General features: G+C 47.0%; 1 protein-coding gene across 1 annotated transcript in view; it reads right to left on the reverse strand.

The window, feature by feature from the left end:
• LOC119169564 (cell adhesion molecule Dscam1) overlaps positions 1-21,742 on the reverse strand; it is a 547,574-nt gene that overhangs the window by 184,741 nt on the left and 341,091 nt on the right. The window contains exon 3 of the mRNA XM_075876128.1: positions 19,788-19,952. Within this exon, the coding sequence (XP_075732243.1) occupies positions 19,788-19,952 (165 nt within the window). The remainder of the gene's footprint in view (positions 1-19,787; positions 19,953-21,742) is intronic.

Here is a 21,742-nt window from a genome sequence, read left to right on the forward strand (position 1 = left end):
GAAGGAGTGTCCTGAAGATTCGAAGAAATCGGCTCCCGAAGAAAAGGAGCGTGCACCGGAGAGCATTCCGCGATGTTTTCTGTGTAACCGAGTGGGTCGACGTGCTAACAGCTGTCGAACTAACTTCACGAGCCCTACGGTTGTAAAATGTTTCAAGTGTGGTCAGACTGGGCACAAAGCAGACGCATGTCGTAACGGAGTGAGTCAAACTCGCCAGGTATCCTGTGTGCTAACAGCACCGAAATCGTATGGTGATGCCGTCACCGACGGATTTGTAGAGTTGAAAAATGGGGAGAAACTTCCTATTGTGGGTGCTGTAATGAATAAACGGCCAACAGGTGTTACGAAGGGAATGCCAACGCTGCCTGGAAAAGTTGCGGGCAAAAAGGTTACGGTGTTAAGAGATACCGGTTGCTCCACGGTTATCGTGCGACGAAATTTGGGGCTGGAAAGTGAGTTAACAGGCAAAACGAAACCGGTTTGCCTAATTGACCGTACGGTTCGGATGCTCCCCGAAGCGGAAATTGAGGTATAAACACCGTACTTCAGCGGGAAGGTTACTGCTCTATGCATGACGACCTCCCTGTACGACCTCGTCATCGGAAACATCGACGGGGCGCGAGGGCCGAATGATCCAGAATGTTTGGGGGAAGACCCGAAGATGGAGGCCCCGCTGACACAAGGACCGCGAGATTCAGCGGAGAACAATCCTGTGAAGGATTTCACCCGAGCACAAGGTGAAGCCTTGGCGCAAGAGACAGCGAATGAGAACATGATCGTATTGAATGAGTTTACGTGCTGGGCAGCTGGACTTACGTCGACACGACCTCAACCGACCGACAGTGTAAAGGTGACGGAATCGGCCAGCCAGGCCCAATGTCGTGACATGAACAAGCGGGTGACAGGATCGGTTGAACGTTATGACCCATTCACAATGACGGAAGTGACAACGATGGCTGAGACGCCGCCTCAGATACCGTCGTTGGTAAGGGCTCGCCGAAAAAGAACGAGGAAAAACAAGAAGAGGTCGAGCGAACACCGCAAGAAAGGGCGCAAGCGCCGCTCAAGGTACAGAATAGGTGCTGAGGTGAAATCGGAATGTGTTTGGCAGGGCTGAGTGCCATATGTTGTGTTAATGTTCTTATTATCATGTGTCACAACTGTATGTCGAGTGAGTCAGAATGTTTGTTACGGTGATGTGATTGTACAATTGTTGTAATGAGAGAACTTTGTACATTTGTATTGTCTGGAATCTGTGATGGAGGGTTGTACTCATGTACCTATGGTTATATTCTATGTGTTGTGAGATTACATTGCAATGTACAATTGTATTGAGTGATCTATTGTGAATGTGACGTGCCATGAGCGACGGACTATGTTACAGTCTTTGAGAGTGTGGGGACTGTTCGTGCTCGTTTGTGTGGTTTTGAATATTATGAGATATTATTCTTAAAGTGTTGGGCAGTGTCACAAAACGAGCGCTCAAAAAAGAGCGCGCCGCCAAGTTCTTGCGACGAAGCGCCGAGAGGTCAACGATAAAAAAAAGAAAACAAGCATCCAAAGACTCCCCGGGAGCGCGTCCCTCTCCCCTCGGAAGCGTAGGTTCGCCAACGAACCTCCTCGCATCGGCGGCCGAGCAAGCCCTAGAGAGTTCTCGATGGAAAGGGGCGTGGTGATGCAGGGTTGCGCCATCTTTCGCGGGTGGCCCTCGTACCGTCTCACCCTTTCCCCAGCCTTCGCTGCGCATCGCGCCGACGAAATGATGAGAATTTTCTGGAATCTCGCGCGGAAGGTATTTAACGGAGCAGCAGAGATGGGAGATCAGGAGAAGAAGGAAGGTTGCGCCAGAGTGCGTAGGGTATCCGGCCGCGTCTGTCGGTGAAGGTTTTGTCCTTAGTGACAAAGCAGGAGAAGAAGAAAGTATGCGCCAGAGTGCGTAGGGTGTTCCGCCTTGCCTTTTGTCTTCCGTGACAAGGAGGAGAAGAAGAGGATTTCCACCTGAGGGGTGAAGACTCGACCTGCAGGCAAGAGTGTATATCTACCGCTATCGAGTGAAGACGCGTGGCAACAGCTGCGTGTGGGAAGCCGACGTGTTTCCGGCGAAGAAGTTTGAAGCTTGGAGAGCGGCCAAGTGAAGACGCGAGGTTTCCTGGAAGAGAAACTTCGGGGGCAGCGGGACGACAACAACGCTGGACTTTGAGTGAGTGATTCTCGGAAAAGTATCATCCAGACTTTTGTTCCAATAACTTTGGACTGAATAGGTTTTCTAACTCTTTAGTCTTTAAGTGTCTTGGTTGTTCGATGCATGCGACTGCATTGTAGTGCGTGTTGTTGTCTGTGTCCGTTGTTTCGAGAGTGGCTGATTGTACTGTGTAGTACATTGTTTGATTGGTGGCATATTGTATTCAACTATCGTCGAGTGTGCATACTTGAGTATCGTTTTGATTTGCCATAATTGAGAATATAATTTTGTTTTGTTTATCAACTCTCGGCTCTGACTTGTTCTTTGGGCCACTGCCGGCGTCCGCTGGCGCGCCAAATAGGACCACTTTTAAATTGTCCATGCTTTCGTGGCGCGGTTCGGGGGGCCGATACTTCGGCCCTTGGAATTAGCCCGGCGATTGCCTCCCGAATTAACGGGACCTGTGACACCCATCTAGGAATCAGTATAACACAAAAATGAAACGTGCATTCACAGAGGTAGTTGAGCACTTATTGTGTATTGTTTCAGCAACAGGATAAAATTGCGAAGGCGCGTTAAGAACAGCAAGGACAAAATTGGCTTACACATAACGGACGAGGACTGACAACTTTCGCAGCTCGACACCTAAAGTGCGCTGTTCAGACAGAAAGAAAGGCACGTGAAATGAGCGCTTAATATATACAGGACAATCGTGAAAACTCTCACAAGTCTGGCTTCATCACTTCTCAGCAGTGCACTCGATTCTTTCGTAAACGCGGCCACGGCAGCAAGCGAAATAATCTTTATCCTCTCCCGAATTACGTCTGATAAGCGCACGCGCACAACAGAGATTGTGCTCCATAGTGGCGGCCCTTTCACGACTTTTAGAGCGCAACCAACGCGAGCCTGTCGCGCCACCACGCTACTCTGATAATGAAACCGCGCCCAGTTTCGGAGCTGTGAGGACCTCCAAACGGTGTATGGTGTATATAAATGGCTCGCCGTTTCTATTTTCGGCAACTTACGCTCTGTGACAGAGCGGTTAGCACCGCTCGCTGCGAATCCGAGAGGGTGCTGGTTTGACACTGCGTGGTACTCTTTCCTTTTCGTTTTTTTTTTCTTTGCAATATGTAGGAGAATATATTGCAATGCCATATCTGTAACAAAAATACATCAGTTGAGCCGTGGTGAACCTGGCATAAAACCCTTTCGTGTTAAAATGGCCCCGAATCAGCATGTTACACTCCATATGTCGTCGAAAGGCGATAGTCTTGCGTCTGAAGAGAGTGAACAAAACGTTTATTTGATGTTCTGCGCAAGAAAATTGGTGAATGGTGTTCTGGAGGCGCTGAGTTAGTGCCTCGAGCGTGTTGTGGAGGTGAACAAGCGCATCGAGGCACGTTGGACACAAGCGCCCTCTGGCAGTTCGAAAACGAAGGAAGGTGTGCGTGCCCGCTGAGAAAGATGCGCGCTTGTCTCGGAGGTGATAAGGTGTAGAACGCTAAGCGACGGGCAGGTGCCACCACCATCTCGTCTTAGCAAAGCGTTGGAAGCACTTACAATTTGCAGCATTGCGTTGCACTGTCAGCGCAGTGTGATAAAAACTACGTCCTTATAATTCGTTGTGTGTGCCTTCTCTAGTAAAAAGATGCACATACAAAACATCGACGTGTTGTTAGGGTGCCTCAGATATGCGCAATAATGGCTCTTAATTGACAATTGCTCAAGCTTGAGCAATATTGGTGGGCCCTGTAGATGGGGTTGGCCGTTTGGTGTCGTTTGAGGCAACGGTAAGGGCGGACAAACAGACAAATGTACAGACAGACAAACAGACAGACAGACAGACAGACAGACATACAGACAGACAGACGGACGGACGGACGGACGGACGGATGGACGGACGGACCGGCCAACAGACAGACAGACAGACAAACAGACAGACAGACAGGCAGGCAGACAGACAGACAGACCAAAATTTTTCCGTCGAAGGTCCCCAAGAAAGACTATCATCTTCAAATGAGAACATAGAACTCAATCAGCTGAAACCCTGCTCCCAACCCCAACGTCCCCGAGCACTACTTCGGTTTGTAGTATGCTATTTTGCATAGCGTGAAGGCCGTGAGGCAAAACCATCTTTTAAAGCCTGCGATATTGTGGCAATGGCGGTGGCTTCTGGTAATACGCTTTTCGATATGCACTGCCATTTGAGTAAACAGTTGAGACTTGAAAAACTTCGGTGTCTGAAACTTCAGACAATACCAATCATACATTGGCACTATGTGACTTGTGGCGCTGCGATGGGAGAGTCCAAATTGTCAGGCCTCTCCAAAAAATTGGTAGCTCTATCATCTTTATCAGTGAATTCTCTGGCGTATATCATATGATTTTATTATATATATTTCTCAGAACAGCCTGTCATACTCCAATTTCACGTTTTTGTGAAACCCTTATATAATACGTTTTGGTTACAGCAATAAAATTTTTGTCGCACTTGAATATTATTATTAGTGGGTTCAACAATAGCATCTCATTGCAGACTTAGGCTCATGATGTGAATCATTAAAAAGGTATTAGCAGCCCAGAGACATCAGAAAAAAAAAAGATAGAATCAGTAGAACAAGGATCGCGAAGAGTGATTATATATTTGAGAACCAAAATTGAAAGCAAACAGAACCGTTTATTGTACAAACGAATAAAATATTAGGCAAGTTATCTGAGATTGTTAAGAGAAGCGAGAGTTTCTGCCCAGACGTAGGAATCGATTGCCGTTTCTGCATGACATGAAATCGAAAATATGACAACCCCTAGAAAATCGCAGCAAATAAAAAGAAAAGCTCCGAATAGGTAAGCACCAAATTTGCCGCTTATAAAACAAACGTAAAATTGTTACGAACGTTTATATTTTTCCGCCTCAGGTCTGCAAGCCTATTCCAGTGGCATCCAAAGACAACAGAAACCCGTAGTCGCTGCGCCTGGCGAGTGTAATTACGGCGTAAACGTACGCTCTCCGCTAATGATCGACTAAGACACAAGCTGCAGGTCGCCAGTTTGCCTAACGACATGATGATGACAGCCATCATAGTTACATTATTTGTAACACTGGAAACACCCCCCGTCCTTCATCAGCTGTTCCTTATGATTATGGGGCTGGACGTCGTTTGTCCACCGTTGCAAGCAGAGATTAGATTCAGGAACGGTGGTGGCGCTGCTGTCTCGTGTAACGGTGTCCCGCAATCAACTGAGTGGGGGGTCCCTAGCTTCGCTACGAAGTCGGGGACTCACCTCCGTTCGTTCGGGTTGTTTCACTTGCTGGTACTGCAATTAGCCTTCTTTTTAATGAGGGTGCATTCCTCCGTTTGAAGGGACAGCTTAGATGTTCTCGGGTTTGTGTGAGGTGGTGTAACGATCCACCTACGTTTCCTTTTTTTTTCTTTTAAGAAAAGTAGTCTTGCTGCTTCTACATCTTGTTTCTTCTTGCACGAACATTATAACGCCAAAAAAAGTAAGAGAAGTGTTGTAATTAAAAATAACATACCCGAAAAAATATTTTTTGGTCACAAATATGCTACTCTTCCATTTAAAATGCTGAAAGCAAGGAAAGAAATTCCAGCCTACGTATGGCTGTGGTGCCTCTATTCTAATTACAAGCTTACTTGAAGATTACACAGCTGAGATTACACGTCTCAGCTTTATCTTAGGTCAACATTTTGTCATATTTATTCTTTTTATGAAGACTCAAAAGGGCAAAGGTGAATTCTGCCGGCACAAATATTAGAATGATTTTTGGGCGCTTGCTTCGCAGCCCTAATTTCACATCACAGCCGATATTGCACCTCACCCATTAAAGCGAACAATGTGATAGATAAGCCCGTTGCTTTTAAAGATGCACCATAACGAAACGCCCAGCTGGAAAGAGTTCTGTCTACATCAATTCAGGCCGCTGTTAAAAACTCGGTGCTTGATCTATCAGACTTCAAAAAACAAAACAAAACAAAACAAAAATCTGCAAGTTTTAAAGAAGCAGTTACTTCAACTTTACACTGGTTGCATTCTTTGCGTCGACGTGCAGTTATCGACCACCTAGTAACTGTTCGCTACTGCTAATTCAAAGGTGGGGCGAGTTATTATATATAAAGTTCATTAGTAGGACCAGTACTAATTGTGATTTGATGATTTATATGTGGTGTGTAACGTCCCAAAACCACCATATGATTATGAGAGACGCCGTAGTGGAGGGTTCCGGAAATTTCCGCCACCTGGGGTTCTTTAACGTGCACCCAAATCTGATCACACAGTACTAATTGTGACTCGAAATGTTTGCAAAGGCCACCATATCACAGAGCTGGCAGCACTGCCACGCTGCCACCACGTGTGGCCACGCCCTATCTAATCACGTGGTCACATTAATCAGTGACTCGAGTTTCAGCTGACATTTCTTCTGCTAGGTACGCACGTGTAGCATTAGTTTGTCACCACCAACGCCGCACGCAGGCACAGTCTACAATTAAATGGCGAAGAAAGCACTGCCGAATGGGAAATTACTGGAATTTGTGAAGTGGCGATTTGTTCTCACTTTGATTCTTAGAAAAGCATCAATCATAAAATTGACGCCGGTTTCAGAAGCGACGAGAAGGAACCTGGAGAAGCTGACTGAGGCCACGCTCACATGTAAGAACACAGAACAGGAAGAAACGTTGTGGACACGACAGCCGTCCCTATCCTGTCCACAAAAATATGGAGTGAAGTGGCTAACGAACAGAAACGATTTATTCAACGCCAAAGTTCAGCCGTCTTAAAGAGAAAAACTTCCGCACTGTCCGGAATTTCACTCGTCTCTGCCGGTTTTTTCATTATGCTGAACTCGCCTTCTTTTTCCGCCCCACCCCCTCCTCCAACACACGCACACGCACACAATATGTTGATGCTCTGCGCGTGTAGTGTCCAGCCAGGTGTCAGTTCTGGCGCGTCTCGCACACGTCACTGTCATATTCTCAAGAATACTCAAAAACATCATGGTAAGCGTTTCCTCTATTTTGGTATATATAGCCCCTGGGTGTGTGTGAGACCAACGTGCAAAACACTGCGGAGATGCGCCTAGACGTAAAGCCCGTTCCACATTCCGGGGAAATCTCGGAGTGCGTGGCACGTGGTGCGGATAGCACTGCAGTAGCGCGCCGCTCTAGATGACAACGCGGCTCACCACCGCGCAGCTCAAGTGTCTGCGCACGCACGAGCTGGTACCCATGCGCGACTGCTGCGTTTGGCGCATCGTGATGTAGCACATTTCGAGATTTCGTCCAAATGTGAAACAGGATGCACATTGCATGCGCAGTCCTATCTGGAAAGCCTTATAAGCGACTGTCAGAGCTCTCCGCCACAAAGGCATTCTTTGCTGAAATGCCACAGCAGTGTGTGACCCACAATGATTTTACGGTAGCTCGTGATAACGCTGAGATCGGTGATGAAAATTATCCCTCGCAGACAAGCACATGAGAAATAATTTGAAGCTCACTGTCAAACCATGAAGAATCAAATATATTTAGCTCCTCATTCGGCTAACTTGTGACCTTGAGCTATTCGAGAAGGAAGACGAAGTGATTCTTTGTAGAACACATCTCGCTCGTATCAGTGCTTTTCTGGACTTTTCGCTGCAGTTGTGAGGTGTATTACCCCATAGGTTGCGGTAATGGATGTACAACCTCACGAGGCAACGTCTGATTCTGGTTCGACCGCGGCCAATACCTCGAGGAAGCGAGGAAACGCATCCAGTGAGAGCGATGACACTGAGCTGTACTCCGCATCTCGCGACGAGTCCTCAGACGACGGCTTTCAACCTGTCCTGCACCGCAAGGCCAAGCGACAGATCATCAATCCATCGCCGGTGTCAAGTACAGCCACCGTGAAAACGGCGACCCAGCGATGGCCCCATTCCATCCTGTTTGTGCCAAAGAACGCTACCGAAAGTCTGCGTGTTCTGAACAGGCAAGTGTTTTCGCTCTATTTTGAGAACACTGTGCCGAACGAGATTAAAGACCTACGGCCTAATACAAGAAGAAACATCTTGGCTGTCGATGTGCGGCACCCGAGTGCGCTGAGCACGCTGCAACAAGTAACACAACTGGGAAACATTGCAGTTAGGTCCATCATACCAGCCGATGGTGCGACCACATCAGGAGTCATTTACGACATTAACACGGAAATCCCAACCGCAGACCTTCCAATACTTATAAAAAACCCGCGAGTCAAGACAACGTCATTGTCAGCGTCGGACGGCTTGGAAACACACGCTGTGTGAGAGTAACGTTCAAAGGTGACTGTCTTCCCGCATACGTGAAGGTTGGCTACTTTCGTCAACAAGTTCGACCGTTCATTCCTAAACCCGTGCAATGCTTCAATTGTCAGAAGATCTGCCATGTAAAGGGTGTTTGCAGGAGCTCCGCAGCGTGCCCCTGGTGCGCCGAACCACACGTGGAAGACAACTGTAGCGCTACCACACTGAAGTGTCCTAACTGTCAGGGTGCCCACAAGACTTCTTCGAAAGAATGTCCGCACATAAAGAAAGAATTTTCTATTCTGAGGCAGATGGTTCGAGACAGCTCCACCCACAAAGAAGCTGCCGAGAAAATCCGGCGAAGACGACGTCGCCGTCGAAGGTCTTCACGTCGGAGAGCACCAACTTCAGGCGATAAGTCGACGCATCAGGAAAGATCGCCAGCTGCAGTTTACAGCATGGCAAACACAGACGTTGTAAAAGAGCAAAGGGGCAGACCAGTCTCCACAGAAGTGGCCTCCACTTACGCGTACACAACGCTCAGAAGAGCCGCAGCAGAAGCCGTCTTCTTCAGAGCAAGCTGCTGTAATGGAGGACTTGCGGAACACAGATCAGCAAGTGATAGCTCTTTTGCGACCATTAATTAACGCCATCCGCTTGTTGTTAAGCAACTTGCACACACCGTCAGCAAGAAGTGCATTGCAATTACTGGACGCTTTGAGTCCAGTACTCGCAGCGCTTGAGTAAATAATGGCTCATCAGCCACTGTCTTTCAGAGAAGAGGTCCGAAAGGCAGCGATTATTCAATGGAATGCCCGGGGACTGAGGTCACGCATCGCCGATTTCCGTCGGTTCGTGTACACCAATAAGTTCCCCATCATTGTCATCTGTGAGGCAAATTTGCAGAAAGAAATCAAACTTTCTGGTTATGAGTCATTCATGTCGTCTACAACTGTGGACAATAGCAAAGTTCTGATGTTTATTCACCGTGACCTCACCTACATTCATCATCCGGTCTCACCCCACGACGACAATCAATATATAAGTGTAACAGTGAAAAGGAGACTTACCATCACGGTTGTGGGTGCCTACCTCTCTCCGTCAAGTCGTTTCGACCATACAAGACTACAAGGTATCCTGTCAGCAACTTCTCACCCATGCATTATAATTGGCGACTTCAACGCCCATCATACAATCTGGGGAAGTTCGAAGACCAATGTTAAAAGGAGAAAGTTGGCGTCCTTCGCCTCCGACAACCAACTATTCTTGCTAAATGATGGCATTCCAACGTTCCTACGTGGTTCAAGGTATAGCAGCTGCCTTGACCTGGCCTTTGTCTCACGAGGCCTCGTCAAGCATGCTGAGTGGTTTCCAGACATAGAAACGCATGGAAGTGACCACATTCCCACTTACGTCAAAATCGAAGGATTGCCCCATGCTAAGATACGCGACAGTGTTCAGAGAGTGGACTGGTTGAAATTCCAGTCTCGCATGGAAGAGCAATGTGAAGCAAACATATCGCTCGACATAGAGGAGATAATTAAAAGCACAATACACGATACTACGTGTACTCTCACCTGCTCTCCCAAAGTAACGGAATTTGACATCGAGCTAGAATGACTTCGAGCAATCCGACGGCGTGCTGAACGAAGATACCGACGCATGGAGGCGATAGAAGACTTACGGATTGCTCGACGTATACAAAAGAAGATTCAGCGCCGGATAAATAAACTCGAGTCACAACGTTGGACTGCTTTTTGTGAGTCACTTGACCCACGAAAACCTTTATCCCAATTGTGGAAGACGGTACGAGGTCTCCGCACAAAACCCACTCAGTGGTCACCATTCAGGGCTCTCGCACTTTTTGAACAGAGACGCAGCATTGACGTGGCAGAAGACTTCTGTGCCAGAATATCTGGGCCACTCGCAGTGCCCAATAGCCTATTTCCCTCGACTAACTGTCCACAAACACTGGATTCCCGCATGGATATGTCTTTTTCTATCGTGGAGCTCAGAGCAGCACTAGCTTTGTGTGGACGCACGTCGGCACCAGGGCCCGATAAAATTTCTTATAGGGCCTTGTGTCATCTTGGTGAACGCGCGAGAATCCTCCTTTTGGAGTTGTACAACAAATCCTGGCAAGATGGAACGCTCCCGACAAGCTGGAAGACAAGTCGCCTAGTTTCACTTCTGAAGCCAGGCAAGTCACCGTTGGACCTCTCATCTTATCGTCCGATCGCATTGTCCAGTTGTGTAAGCAAAGTTATGCAGAGGATGATCCTGGGACGCCTGGAGTGGTTCTTGGAGTGTAACAACATCTACCCAGATGCCATGGCAGGATTTCGGCGTGGTCGAGCATCGATTGACAACGTAGTCGACCTGGTCACTTATGTCCAACACGAGAAAGGCCGTAAGCGTCTCTGCGCATCTTTGTTCCTAGACGTCAAAGGGGCGTATGACAACGTTACGCATGAAGCTGTTCTCACCGCTCTCGAAGATATAGAAGTAGGTGGTCGGATGTATCGGTGGATACGTAGTTATTTGTCAATGCGATTCTTCTTTGTGAGCACTGAAGACGGTCCAATTCTCCACATTACAGCCACCGTGGCGTCCCCCAGGGTGGCGTACTCAGCCCTGTGCTGTTCAATCTTACGTTAATTGCTCTCACTGAGCATCTGCCAAGCACGGTCAGGCTATCAATGTACGCAGATGACATCTGCATTTGGGCATCGGCTGTAACACGCCTGCAATTACAAGGAAGAATTCAAAAAGCTGCCACTGGAACATTAAACTACCTCCGAAATCGAGGCTTGGAAATTTCTTCCGAGAAATGCGCCCTCGTAGCTTTTACACGAAAGCCTATGGATAAGTACACTATAAGCATCAATGGTCAAACTGTACCATACGTTCGATCGCACAAGTTTTTGGGCGTCATAATCGACAGGAATCTATCATGGAGCGATCGCGTTTCGTACATGAAGAAACGGTTAATGGACGTCTGTAATATACTGAAGTTCTTTGCAGGGAAGACTTGGGGAATGTCTCCCAGTGCAATGCTACAGCTGTACAGAGTACTTTTTCTCGGTATCCTGCGGTACAGTTTACCGGCATTGACCAATGCAAGCAAAACAAGCCTTCGAACGCTACAGAGTGTTCAGTCCCAGGCACTCCGGATTTGCCTCGGCTTGCCTCGTAGTGCGTCAACAATGGCTACTTTAGCTATCGCCAGTGACCACCTCATCACGACACATATCGACGTTGAGGCACTCCGGACACATATAAGGCATATTACTCGGACACCCTGCCACCACCTAGCCTCTTTACCAGCAGACAGACCACGTTCGTCATTTTGCCAAACGGTCACCACGTACCGCGATTCTTTGCCAACATGCTTCACACCCACCGCCAGGCCTTTGACTCTTCCCTGGTGCCTGACTCAGGCTAATATCAGGCTAACTATACCTGGCATCAAGAAAAAAGCAGATATGTCGTCACCTGCTCTTAGACAGCTTGCTCTGCTCTTGTTATACGAGACGTATCAAGGCTGTATACACGTATACACCGACGGCTCTGCTTTACAGAAGAGTTCAACGGCATCATTCGTTATACCGATAAATGACACGACAAGAAAATTCAAGACCTCCCACCTTACGACATCAAAGGGAGCAGAGCTCACAACTCTTCGTGCCGCATTGCAATTTATCAGCGATCAACAGCCAAAAAAATGGACAATTTTCAGTGACTCAAAGGCGGCACTGCAATCCCTTCTATCCCCTTTACGCCACGGCCCGTACGAACAGCTGGTATTTGAGATTGCAGAAAAGACTCACCAATTCATTGAGGAAGGAAATGAAATAGCCTTTCAATGGCTGCCAAGTCATTGTGGAATAATTGGCAATGAACGGGCCGATCGAGCTGCTCGTTCTGCCCATACTGAAAGCGATGAAATATCAATTCCGCTTTCCAGAACTGACGCTGCACGGAAACTCCGCATGCTTGCTCGCAAGCGCACCACGTCACAATGGAACGAGTCACATTTCTTCCATGCACGGTTAGGTACTTTAGACCCAACTCTCAGTCTTCGAATTCCTCCGGAATTACGCCGACGAGACGCTACTATGCTGTGCAGATTATGGTTGGGCGTCGCATTTACCAATGCGTACGCGTTCCGCATAGGAATGGTTGACACTGCTGCATGCGACCATTGTGGCAGTGATGAAACAACTTGGCACATTCTGTGTGAATGCCCACAATACTGCTCGCAGAGACAGTCACTCTGCAATGCACTAGATGAACTGGACAACCAGCCTCTTTCGGAAGAAAGACTCCTGCGCTGCCGACAGGACTTTATGTCGCAGAAGAAGGCTGTGAAGGCGCTCATGCGCTTCTTGCGTTCAACCGGCCTGTCGAAACGACTGTGATCGGAACTCCCTGAATGTGTGCGCATGTGTTTTTTTGGTTTTTTTTGTTTTTTGTTTTTTTTGTTTTTTTTCTAATTTTTTTTATATCTCTCTATAGCTATCCTCTTTCCGACCCTTTTCCCCACCCCCATACATGGTAGCAAACCAGTTCGTCTAGGTTAACCTCCCTGTCTCTTCCTTTTAATTATTTCTCTCTTTCTCTCTCTCTCTTGAGCTATTCGAAAATGAAAGTTCGACAAGCTCGCAAAGTCTGCACATCATAAGCAGTCGCCAATGCGTGACTTTCCAAAAGGGAAACGTGCTAATAAGCTCAAAGAAACAAATTTGAAAGCCTGATTGCTGATGTCTTTAATGTTAGAGAAGAAACAGCTTGAGGAAAAGTCTAACCGTGTTTTAGGGGCGAAGCTTTTTAAGCCGTGGATTGTGCGTCCGCCATGTATGTATGTAGTAGTAGTAGTCATCGTCGTCGTTCTAGAAGGTCTCCCTCAACGGCCACACTAGCGGAGTGGCACGCGCGCGCTCTTTTCAATTGAGGAGGAAACCCGCACGCGTTGATCATAAATCAAAAAAGAGTTCTGACGAAAATAACCTACCGAGACAAGCATCAGTGACTTAATCTTCAATAAAATTTGCTTTGAATTTGATGCTTAATAAAAAAACTAGTAACAGAAGGACGCACTTTGAGTACTATCTGACTAGAAAAGGATGCCACTTTCAACTCGCTGGGCGTAACCTCCTTGGTTTTAGCAAGGTTTAGTGAGATTTGGGCCACGAATGAACGATCCCACCCACGGGACGGCTATTGCTGTGGATTAACATGGGCGTTAACAGGTGAGGCCTAAAGAACGGCTTTCAGCTCTCCCATAGTAGAGTACGAAGTCCTCTAATTCGTAAACCAGTTTTTCTAAACACACAGGTTTAGCGAGAGTTGGCCCGCGTCGCCATGAACTAGCGGTAGTGAAAGTTCGGAACTAAAAACGAAGCGCAGGCTATAAGAGTGTGCGCGCGTGCCGCTCCTCTATTCCGATCGTGCCAGCTCTCGTTTAAACCTTGGAATGTCCGCTGGATGGTGGTACTTCTATATGATGAATATACGATAAAAAGATTCGAGATGGCAGTACTTGGAGTGTTCGCTAGATGGACGGACGGATGGACAGATGCACGGACGAACAGACAGGCAGGTGCACGGATGGACGGATGGACAGATGGGTGCACGAATCGACGCAGGGACAGATGGACGCATGGGCGGATACATGGAAGGATGAAAGACGCACGTACGAACAGACGCACGTATGGTCGTACAGACGGGCGCATGGACGGACGGAAGCATGAACGAACGGATGGATGGGAGCGTGGATGGGCAGACAAACGCTTCTCCCAACTCATCATCCTACGTTCCGAGGATATGCTGTGATTTTCTTAGGGGTGAAGCCCCTTAAGTCTGGGCTCGGTTGTCCCGATGTATGTAGTACGTAGCCAATTCGTTCCAGGATTCACTGCTGGGTGATGGTAGTTGGTTTAATAAACCAATTCAGATGTTATAAAACAGATGGCGTACGTGTAGTTTTATGATTAACAAGCAAAAGAAAATGTTATACTTACGCTAGGGGGAGCTTTCATTCTAGGGGCGAAGCTCCTTATTCCGTGGTTCGTGCGTCCGCGATGTATGTAGTAGTAGTAGCAGTAGTAGTAGCAGCAGCAGCAGTAGTAGTAGTAGTAGTAGTAGTAGTAGTAGTAGTAATTGTAGTAGTGGTCATGGTGGTGGTCGTAGCAGTAGTAGGTAGCTACCTCTCGCTTAGTCCTAGGAATTCCCGCTGGATGGCGGTACATCTATAGGATGAATATATAATGAAAAAATGTGATGGTGGTACTCGAAATGTTTACTAGACGGATGGATGGACGAACGGGTGGATAGACAAACAGGCAGACGAACAGATGCACGGACAGACGGATGGACACAAAGACGGACGGACGCACAGACGAACGCAGAGATAGACGCATGGACGGACGCATGGACGGACGCATGGACGGACGCACGGATGGATGGAAGCAAGAACCAATGAACGTATGGAAGCGCGGAAGAACTGATGGATGCTTCACCCCACTCATCATCCAGTCCGTGGATATGCGGTGATTTTTTGTACCCTTAGTTATATGTAAAACCAGCAATGGTGTACCAGTGGGTAAGGCATTTGGCTGCTGACCCACAGGTCGTCGGATCAAATACCAGCCGTGGCGGCTGAATTTTTGATGGGGGCGAGAATGCTTGAGGTCCGTGTGCTTAGATTTAGGTGCAAGTTAAGGAACCCCAGGTGGTTGAAATTTTCGGAGCCCTCCACTATTGCGCCTCTCACAGTAATATGGTGGTTTTGGGATGGTAAACCCCTACAATTATGATTAATTCTAAGTAGGCGCGAATCCAGTCGAGTCCGATGTAATCCCGTATGGTCAGGGACAAACAAGGGCCAATATAACAAAAACAAAAACACCGACCAAAACAGACGTCTCAGATCTATCCACAAGAGCCTTGTTCACAACCTTTTTTAAAATTTTTCTGTGTTTACCTTGGCGGTCGGACACTATTTGTCGACCGCGACCTGCGCTAATCCGTTTGCGAAAGCGATCAGTTATAGGAAACAAGTATGAGAAGACGTAATAGATACCCAGATTGGTAACGTAAACGAGCCTACCGTTGACAAAAAGTTCGGTCTAGTGGCAAGAACGCATTATTATCCCCAGTTACAAATCGTGTTTCTAGTGGCTCAACAAGCATGTGTTTGCTTAACCCACCTCTTTTTCTTTCTTTCAGTCTGTACTATATAAATATTAGTGACTGTAAATGGGTCATCTCGACGGTACAGGAGCATCTCGTGCACTTTTTATAGGCCCTCGTGATATCGAAGAAGTACAAGAGTGCTTCAGTATTTGCCGTGTAGCGTACCACGGGCACCGTCTGGGGAATTGTTGATATGATAAGGCTCCTATGCCGCAAAAACATAGTTCGCGCTCAGAGAAATCCATACCGTAAATGGTCTTTCGATAAGAATCACTCACAACATTGGTCCTGAATAAACATTTGCGTTTTGTAATGAAAACTCTTCGCTTGCTTCTTATCATTTCTTCCATCACATCACGAAGTTGCAGCTACCCATATAGCTCTGATCCACATTCAGAGATAAGCTGTCCCAAAGCAAGGTTTGCTATTTAAGACTAACCAACAGCAGTCTAGATAAAGTAGCTCTAATATTCTTAATATCGCTGCAGTAGAGGCTTTAAAATACATCGGTCAAAGAGCTAATAAGGTCACTTGGCTGGTCGGTTGGTTTGGGTAAATTGTACCGAACATAAAAACTAGCTACATGCGGTTGCATCTCCACACCTGAGACACATGCTATCAAAACGTTTGAAGTAAGTGGTTCGAAATTATTTTGCTCTTATGTCGTACTTGCACATTGCGGTGACTGGCAAACCTGAGGAGGAACGGCTCTGCAAAATGTACCAATCAGCATACTGCGCGGTGCGTTGGGATCTATCTAACGCTTCTTTCGGAACTATAAAATAAAAAGAAACAACAGTCTGACTGCCTTAACTAGAAAGGTATATACAGTATCACAAATAAAAGAAACACCTGAAAAAAAACAATGCTTTAGGCCCAGGGCCTGTTTAAGTTAACGCTAATGACTTCGGGCAATCCAGGACTCTGCTTTGGCCGTTTCGTTCACCCAAGTTCTGTAAAAGAAATGCAAGTTCACGACGTTCCGCGTGTTGCGTGTGAGAGTGTGTTGAACGCACACAGTTACGATGAGTAGGCGGCTAGCGCAGCCACCGCCTGAAGCAACGTTAGAACATAGAGCTGGCACTTTCAACCGATTAGGGCAACACGAGTTTTGGAGCAAGTGTCTCGACGATTGTGGTCTTGTCCAAAGGAGTCAGAACACAAAGAAACGCTGTAGTATAGCCTAAAGCACACGGGCCCATGAATAGCGCCGAACGTCCTTGCACGTAGCACAAAACACAACTTCTCCATTGAAGCGAAATCACCAGACAACATGCGCAATCCTTGTTTCATACCTCGTAGTTTTACACGTATGGCTAATCACGCACTTGAGAAAGAATGACGCACGATGTGGTACACTGATGTCACTGCAAGCCAGACACAAAGTAATAGGACTGATTTATGCCTTTTTAGACACGAGTAGAAAGAGATTCCGGTCTTGATGGCGCGATGGCGTTCGCGAAACGTTTCTCTATCACTCGTTACGGCAAAAGCGCAAGGCGTTTGCGAAAAAGAAACGCCAGGTTTGCGTGGTAGGCACACCACAGTCAGATCGAAAACTAGAAGAGCGGCCTTTCAGAGCCTTTTCAAATTACTCATTTGGTAAGTACTGCAAGCACACTTGCTTAGTACCCACCACGGATTATTAATAAACTTTTGGGTAGTACGCCGGCATTCGCTATGCTATTTTTCGTCATTCTTCTCAGACGCGTGGTATCCGCTAAACAGTTCCAAGGAATTTTGTGCCAATTGTCCATGGAGTGGCTGTCGATGATGAGGAGTTCTGGCTGAAGTGGGTATGCGCCATAGTTAACAGGGGAACAAGAACAAGCTTTTGTGATGGTTTGGAGCATTGGATGGCCCACTCGTTACGCTATTCGCAAAGTGCGACGACTGGTTATTCTTTCGCTATTGTAAAACACTTCATAAGTCGTATTACCACAATTGCTTTCCCGACATCAAGCCTGCCTAAGGCAAGTTTGACAAGAAGTCACAAGCAACGGAGTAGCTCAGAGGCAGAATACAGGGCTTGCACCAAGCGGATCCAGGTTCGAGCCCCACTGATCTATTGGTGCTAGGTAATGCGTGCCTAAGGCAAGTTAGATAATGAGATACAAGCACCGGCGTAACTCATCGGCAGAATATTCAGCTGGTACCCAGCGGACCCGGGTTCATGCCACACTGTGTCTATCTATCTAGCCGCCTATGACTTTTAGCTCTCCTGGCCGTTTGAATAATGGTATCGATACCAAACTTGGTATGGCATAACATGACTGTATGAGGAACATATTTGACTAGTCATAGGATGAAAATAATTACATGTGTGTCATAATTTACATATCACAGTCCTGCAGCTCTTGCGGTGGTTTCGTTCACATGGCATGTTGCAAAACTGGTATATGATTGCATGGCGAACAAAAGCGACAGACCCTAACATGAAAATTATGACATGCGGGTCCAGTAACAACATATCTACATGCCACGCTTATGTTGCGCTCGTGGCTCTTTCGCTAGCGTCACAATTACCAAATTTGGTATTACAGTACGTGAATAATTGACGAAAGCATGGGACTGGTGCAAACATGACAATTATAAGATGCGTGTCATGTGAGAACATGACTACGTGCCACAGTCAAGGCGCCAATACATTTCGACGTGACGTGGTGCGCGTGCTTGCCGGCTTTCATTTCGTTGCGTCACGACATCGTTGCCACGTGAGGCACCGGTCCTGCCATATACTCGTAGGCGCTTGCCGCGCTGCGTTGCTTTGACGCATGCGCGTTTCAGCGGGTCCGGCATTGCTTTATAGGAATGTCCGCAACTATACACCACTGCGCTGTCAGGTTATTGCCGTCGCGATCCGCATGATATCACCGCCATCTCGACACTGCGTATGAGCTCCTATCGATAAGGATGAAACCTCGCAAGTGTAGTGATTCATCGTGGTGCCATATAGATGAAAAACGGCTCACTTTGATTTTACAAAAAAAACAACAACAGACAATTAAGTCTCGTGAGTGGTGCGTTTTTCTTGTTCCTTTTGTAGTTCATGTATAGAATACAATGTGGTTGGGTTTCGGTGCCACCTATTTGGGCTGCTATCATTGTTGTTTTGTACCGTCAGAAACTAAACGATCATCCTCCATAGTGGCAGAAGAGTTATGGTGCCCGACTGCTGGCGCGAAGGTCATAGAATCAAATCCCAGCCGTGGCCACCACGTTTTCGATGAAGGCGAAAAGGCTTGAGGCCTCTTTGCTTAGATGCTGGTGCACGATGAAAAACCCCAGAGGGTCACCATTTCCGGAGCCCTTCACTAAAGCATCTTTCAGTTATATCGTATAGTTTTCGGACGTCAAACCTCAATGAAGAAAAATTTGAGTAAATAAAAACAACTGAACCAACAGTGTGTGGTAGACGCTTATGCATGAATTTGGTTGGGTTGGTGCATTCGACCTTATTACTTCACTTCACGAAGTAAAAAAACAAACAAAAAATAGTCGTTTCAACAATCTAAAGATGTGGCGTCCTTATGTGTTACGTAAAATGGTTTAGTTTGCTTACAGTTACACATTTTTCTTTTGTGACCACGCTTTCGTTCAACTAACAATTTTATGACAAATTTCAAGCTTGAAAATCTTCAGGCTATTAATCGTTATGAACAATGAGCAAAACTTGTTTATTGACATTTAGGCTTCGCGTTGACACTATTTCGAGATAGGTTCACGCCAAGCCATTCCTGGGTTATGGCCACGCCCTCCGTGAGGCCCAGTATTGCGAAATAATCACATATCCCGAGACCCAATTAGGGACGACTTAGGGAACATTGCAATTCTACTTTCTTCATGGATGTTCTAGCAAGTTCTAGCGTATGTGGTTTGAAGTATGTTTGTGTAATTAGTTTTTGTGCAAAGAATACTTTGGCAAACTCAGTGCTGCAGTACGCCCGGCCACCGCTGAGAAGCGGTGTGACATGCTACCATCTCAAAACGCTTATCTTCGTTCATATTTTGTTGACTAATTTATAACATTTTATATTACCTTTAGGTAGGCTATAAATGTGTGCGATTAATATACGACTCCTTCAGGCCAAGAACGCTTTCTACGTGCCAGGTCATATGAAATAAAACAATGCTCACGCGATTGCGTCTCGTGCCTTCCGATGACGAGACCGTCTTCTGTGGTCCACGATGAGACACTGAGGTATTGTCGCAGCGTGCTGGGAACGTGACAGCGGAAGAGCGCAGTATTGCCCCGCGGCACGTAGTCATCGTGCACGTGCGCCTCGAACTCCTCTAGAATCACTGCGAGAAAGAGTGAGAGAAAGAAAGAAACGTGTGATGACTCCTGGTGTATCTTTCAGGCGTCGGTGAACAGGAAGTTTTGCGTGAACTCGACAATGTTGCATTTTCACGCGTAATTACCACATACGCATGCAAAATCAAAACAATAGGAGGCTCTATAAGATATTCGAAATTAAAAATTGGCGCCGTATCTGCATGTTAATCTGCAATTGTCGTCGAAAGACGATGGTCTTGCGTGTGGAGAGAGTGAACAAAACATTTGTTTGATGTTCTGCGCAAGAAAATCGGTGAATGGTATTCTGGAGGAGCTGCGTTAAAGTGCCTCGAGCGCGCAGCGGAGGCGAACGAGCCCATCAATTCACGTCACACGTGAGACATGAGCGCCATCTGGCAGTTTTCTTGGAAAACGAAACGCGTGGCGCTGAGACAAGTGTGCGCGCCCGTCTCAGAGGTTATAAGGTGTAGAACGCAATGCGACGGGTAGGTGCCACCACCGTCTCGTTTAGCAAAGCGTTGGAAACACTGCCTTTTCGTGCAAGCAGTGCATGGTCAGCGCAGCGTGATAAGTGCTATGGTCCTTAAAGTTACTTATTTATGCCTTTTCTAGGGAAAGGCGAACATTCAGAATATATACGTGTTGTTATGGTGTCTCAGACATGCGAAATAATTGCATTTTAATTGACAATTGCACAAGTATGAATGCTAAACATCGAGCAACATTGGTGTTCGCTGCGGATGGGGTCGGCCATTTCAAGTACCCGGTGCCGTTAAGAATGGACAAACAGACAAGTGTAGAGACAGACAGACAGACAGAAAGACAGACAGACAGACAGACAGACAGACAGACAGACAGACAGACAGACCAAAAGTTTTGCGTCGAAGGTCCCCAAGAAAGACTATAGTCTTTACAGCATCACCGCCATATCCGCAAAGTGAATGATGTTTGAGGAGCTTGCTCGGAGGTGCATGGGGCGTCTATTCGCGAGACCTTTTTTTCTAGGAAAGCTCGCTAACTTGTCGGCACAGAATGTGTACTTCAGTGTGGTTGGTACGTTTCGCGCCCGGCACTGCACAGTATCGGCCACATTGATCTGCACCTTAACCACCTTCCTCTTTGTGTCGTACTGACCGCTGTCATGAGTGAAATGCCTAACTCTCATAAATGACAGACGTGAATCTATCAGGAGTTAGGGTTGAGAGCAGGCAGGTGGGGGGCTCGGGCAGATATCGGTACCCCAGCGTAACACTTATCATAAGAACTTGTCACGTGCTGCGGTGTCGACGGAGCGACGAGAACGATATTAACGTATCGCCAGGAGGCGAGCGCTGGGGCCATCGAAAACCGACGCCATGAGTGGCGGCATGCCATCAATTCAGCATTGTTGTAATCGCCAGAGAGGACACTGTTGGCGGCGACCGGAGAAGAGTAAACTGGCAACAGAGGTGTACACGCCGACAGCCACCTCCGAACAAGTCGAGAGCAATAGAAGCTTCCCGACCAAGCTCCTAAAAAAAAAAAGCCACCAATGATTACCTTACTCTCTGCCGTGAATTCTGAACACAGCTTCGTGCTAGGGCAAAGCCAGTTCTGTTTGAAGCTTCGGATTTCCGCAAGGTTTCCGCTATGTCATAAATCATAACTTTTCTGAAGTAGGAAGGCATCCACTATGTCATTATTAGTCTTTCAGCGGATACGCCAGGGGTTCGCTGCACATTTGTAATGTAATATGTGCACTTTGTTGTTGCTGCGCGTAGCCGATGATGATGAACAATTATTGTTGAGTGCTGTG

Source organism: Rhipicephalus microplus, chromosome 2 (genome assembly GCF_043290135.1).
Source record: "Rhipicephalus microplus isolate Deutch F79 chromosome 2, USDA_Rmic, whole genome shotgun sequence".
Classification (NCBI taxonomy): Eukaryota; Metazoa; Arthropoda; class Arachnida; order Ixodida; family Ixodidae; genus Rhipicephalus; species Rhipicephalus microplus.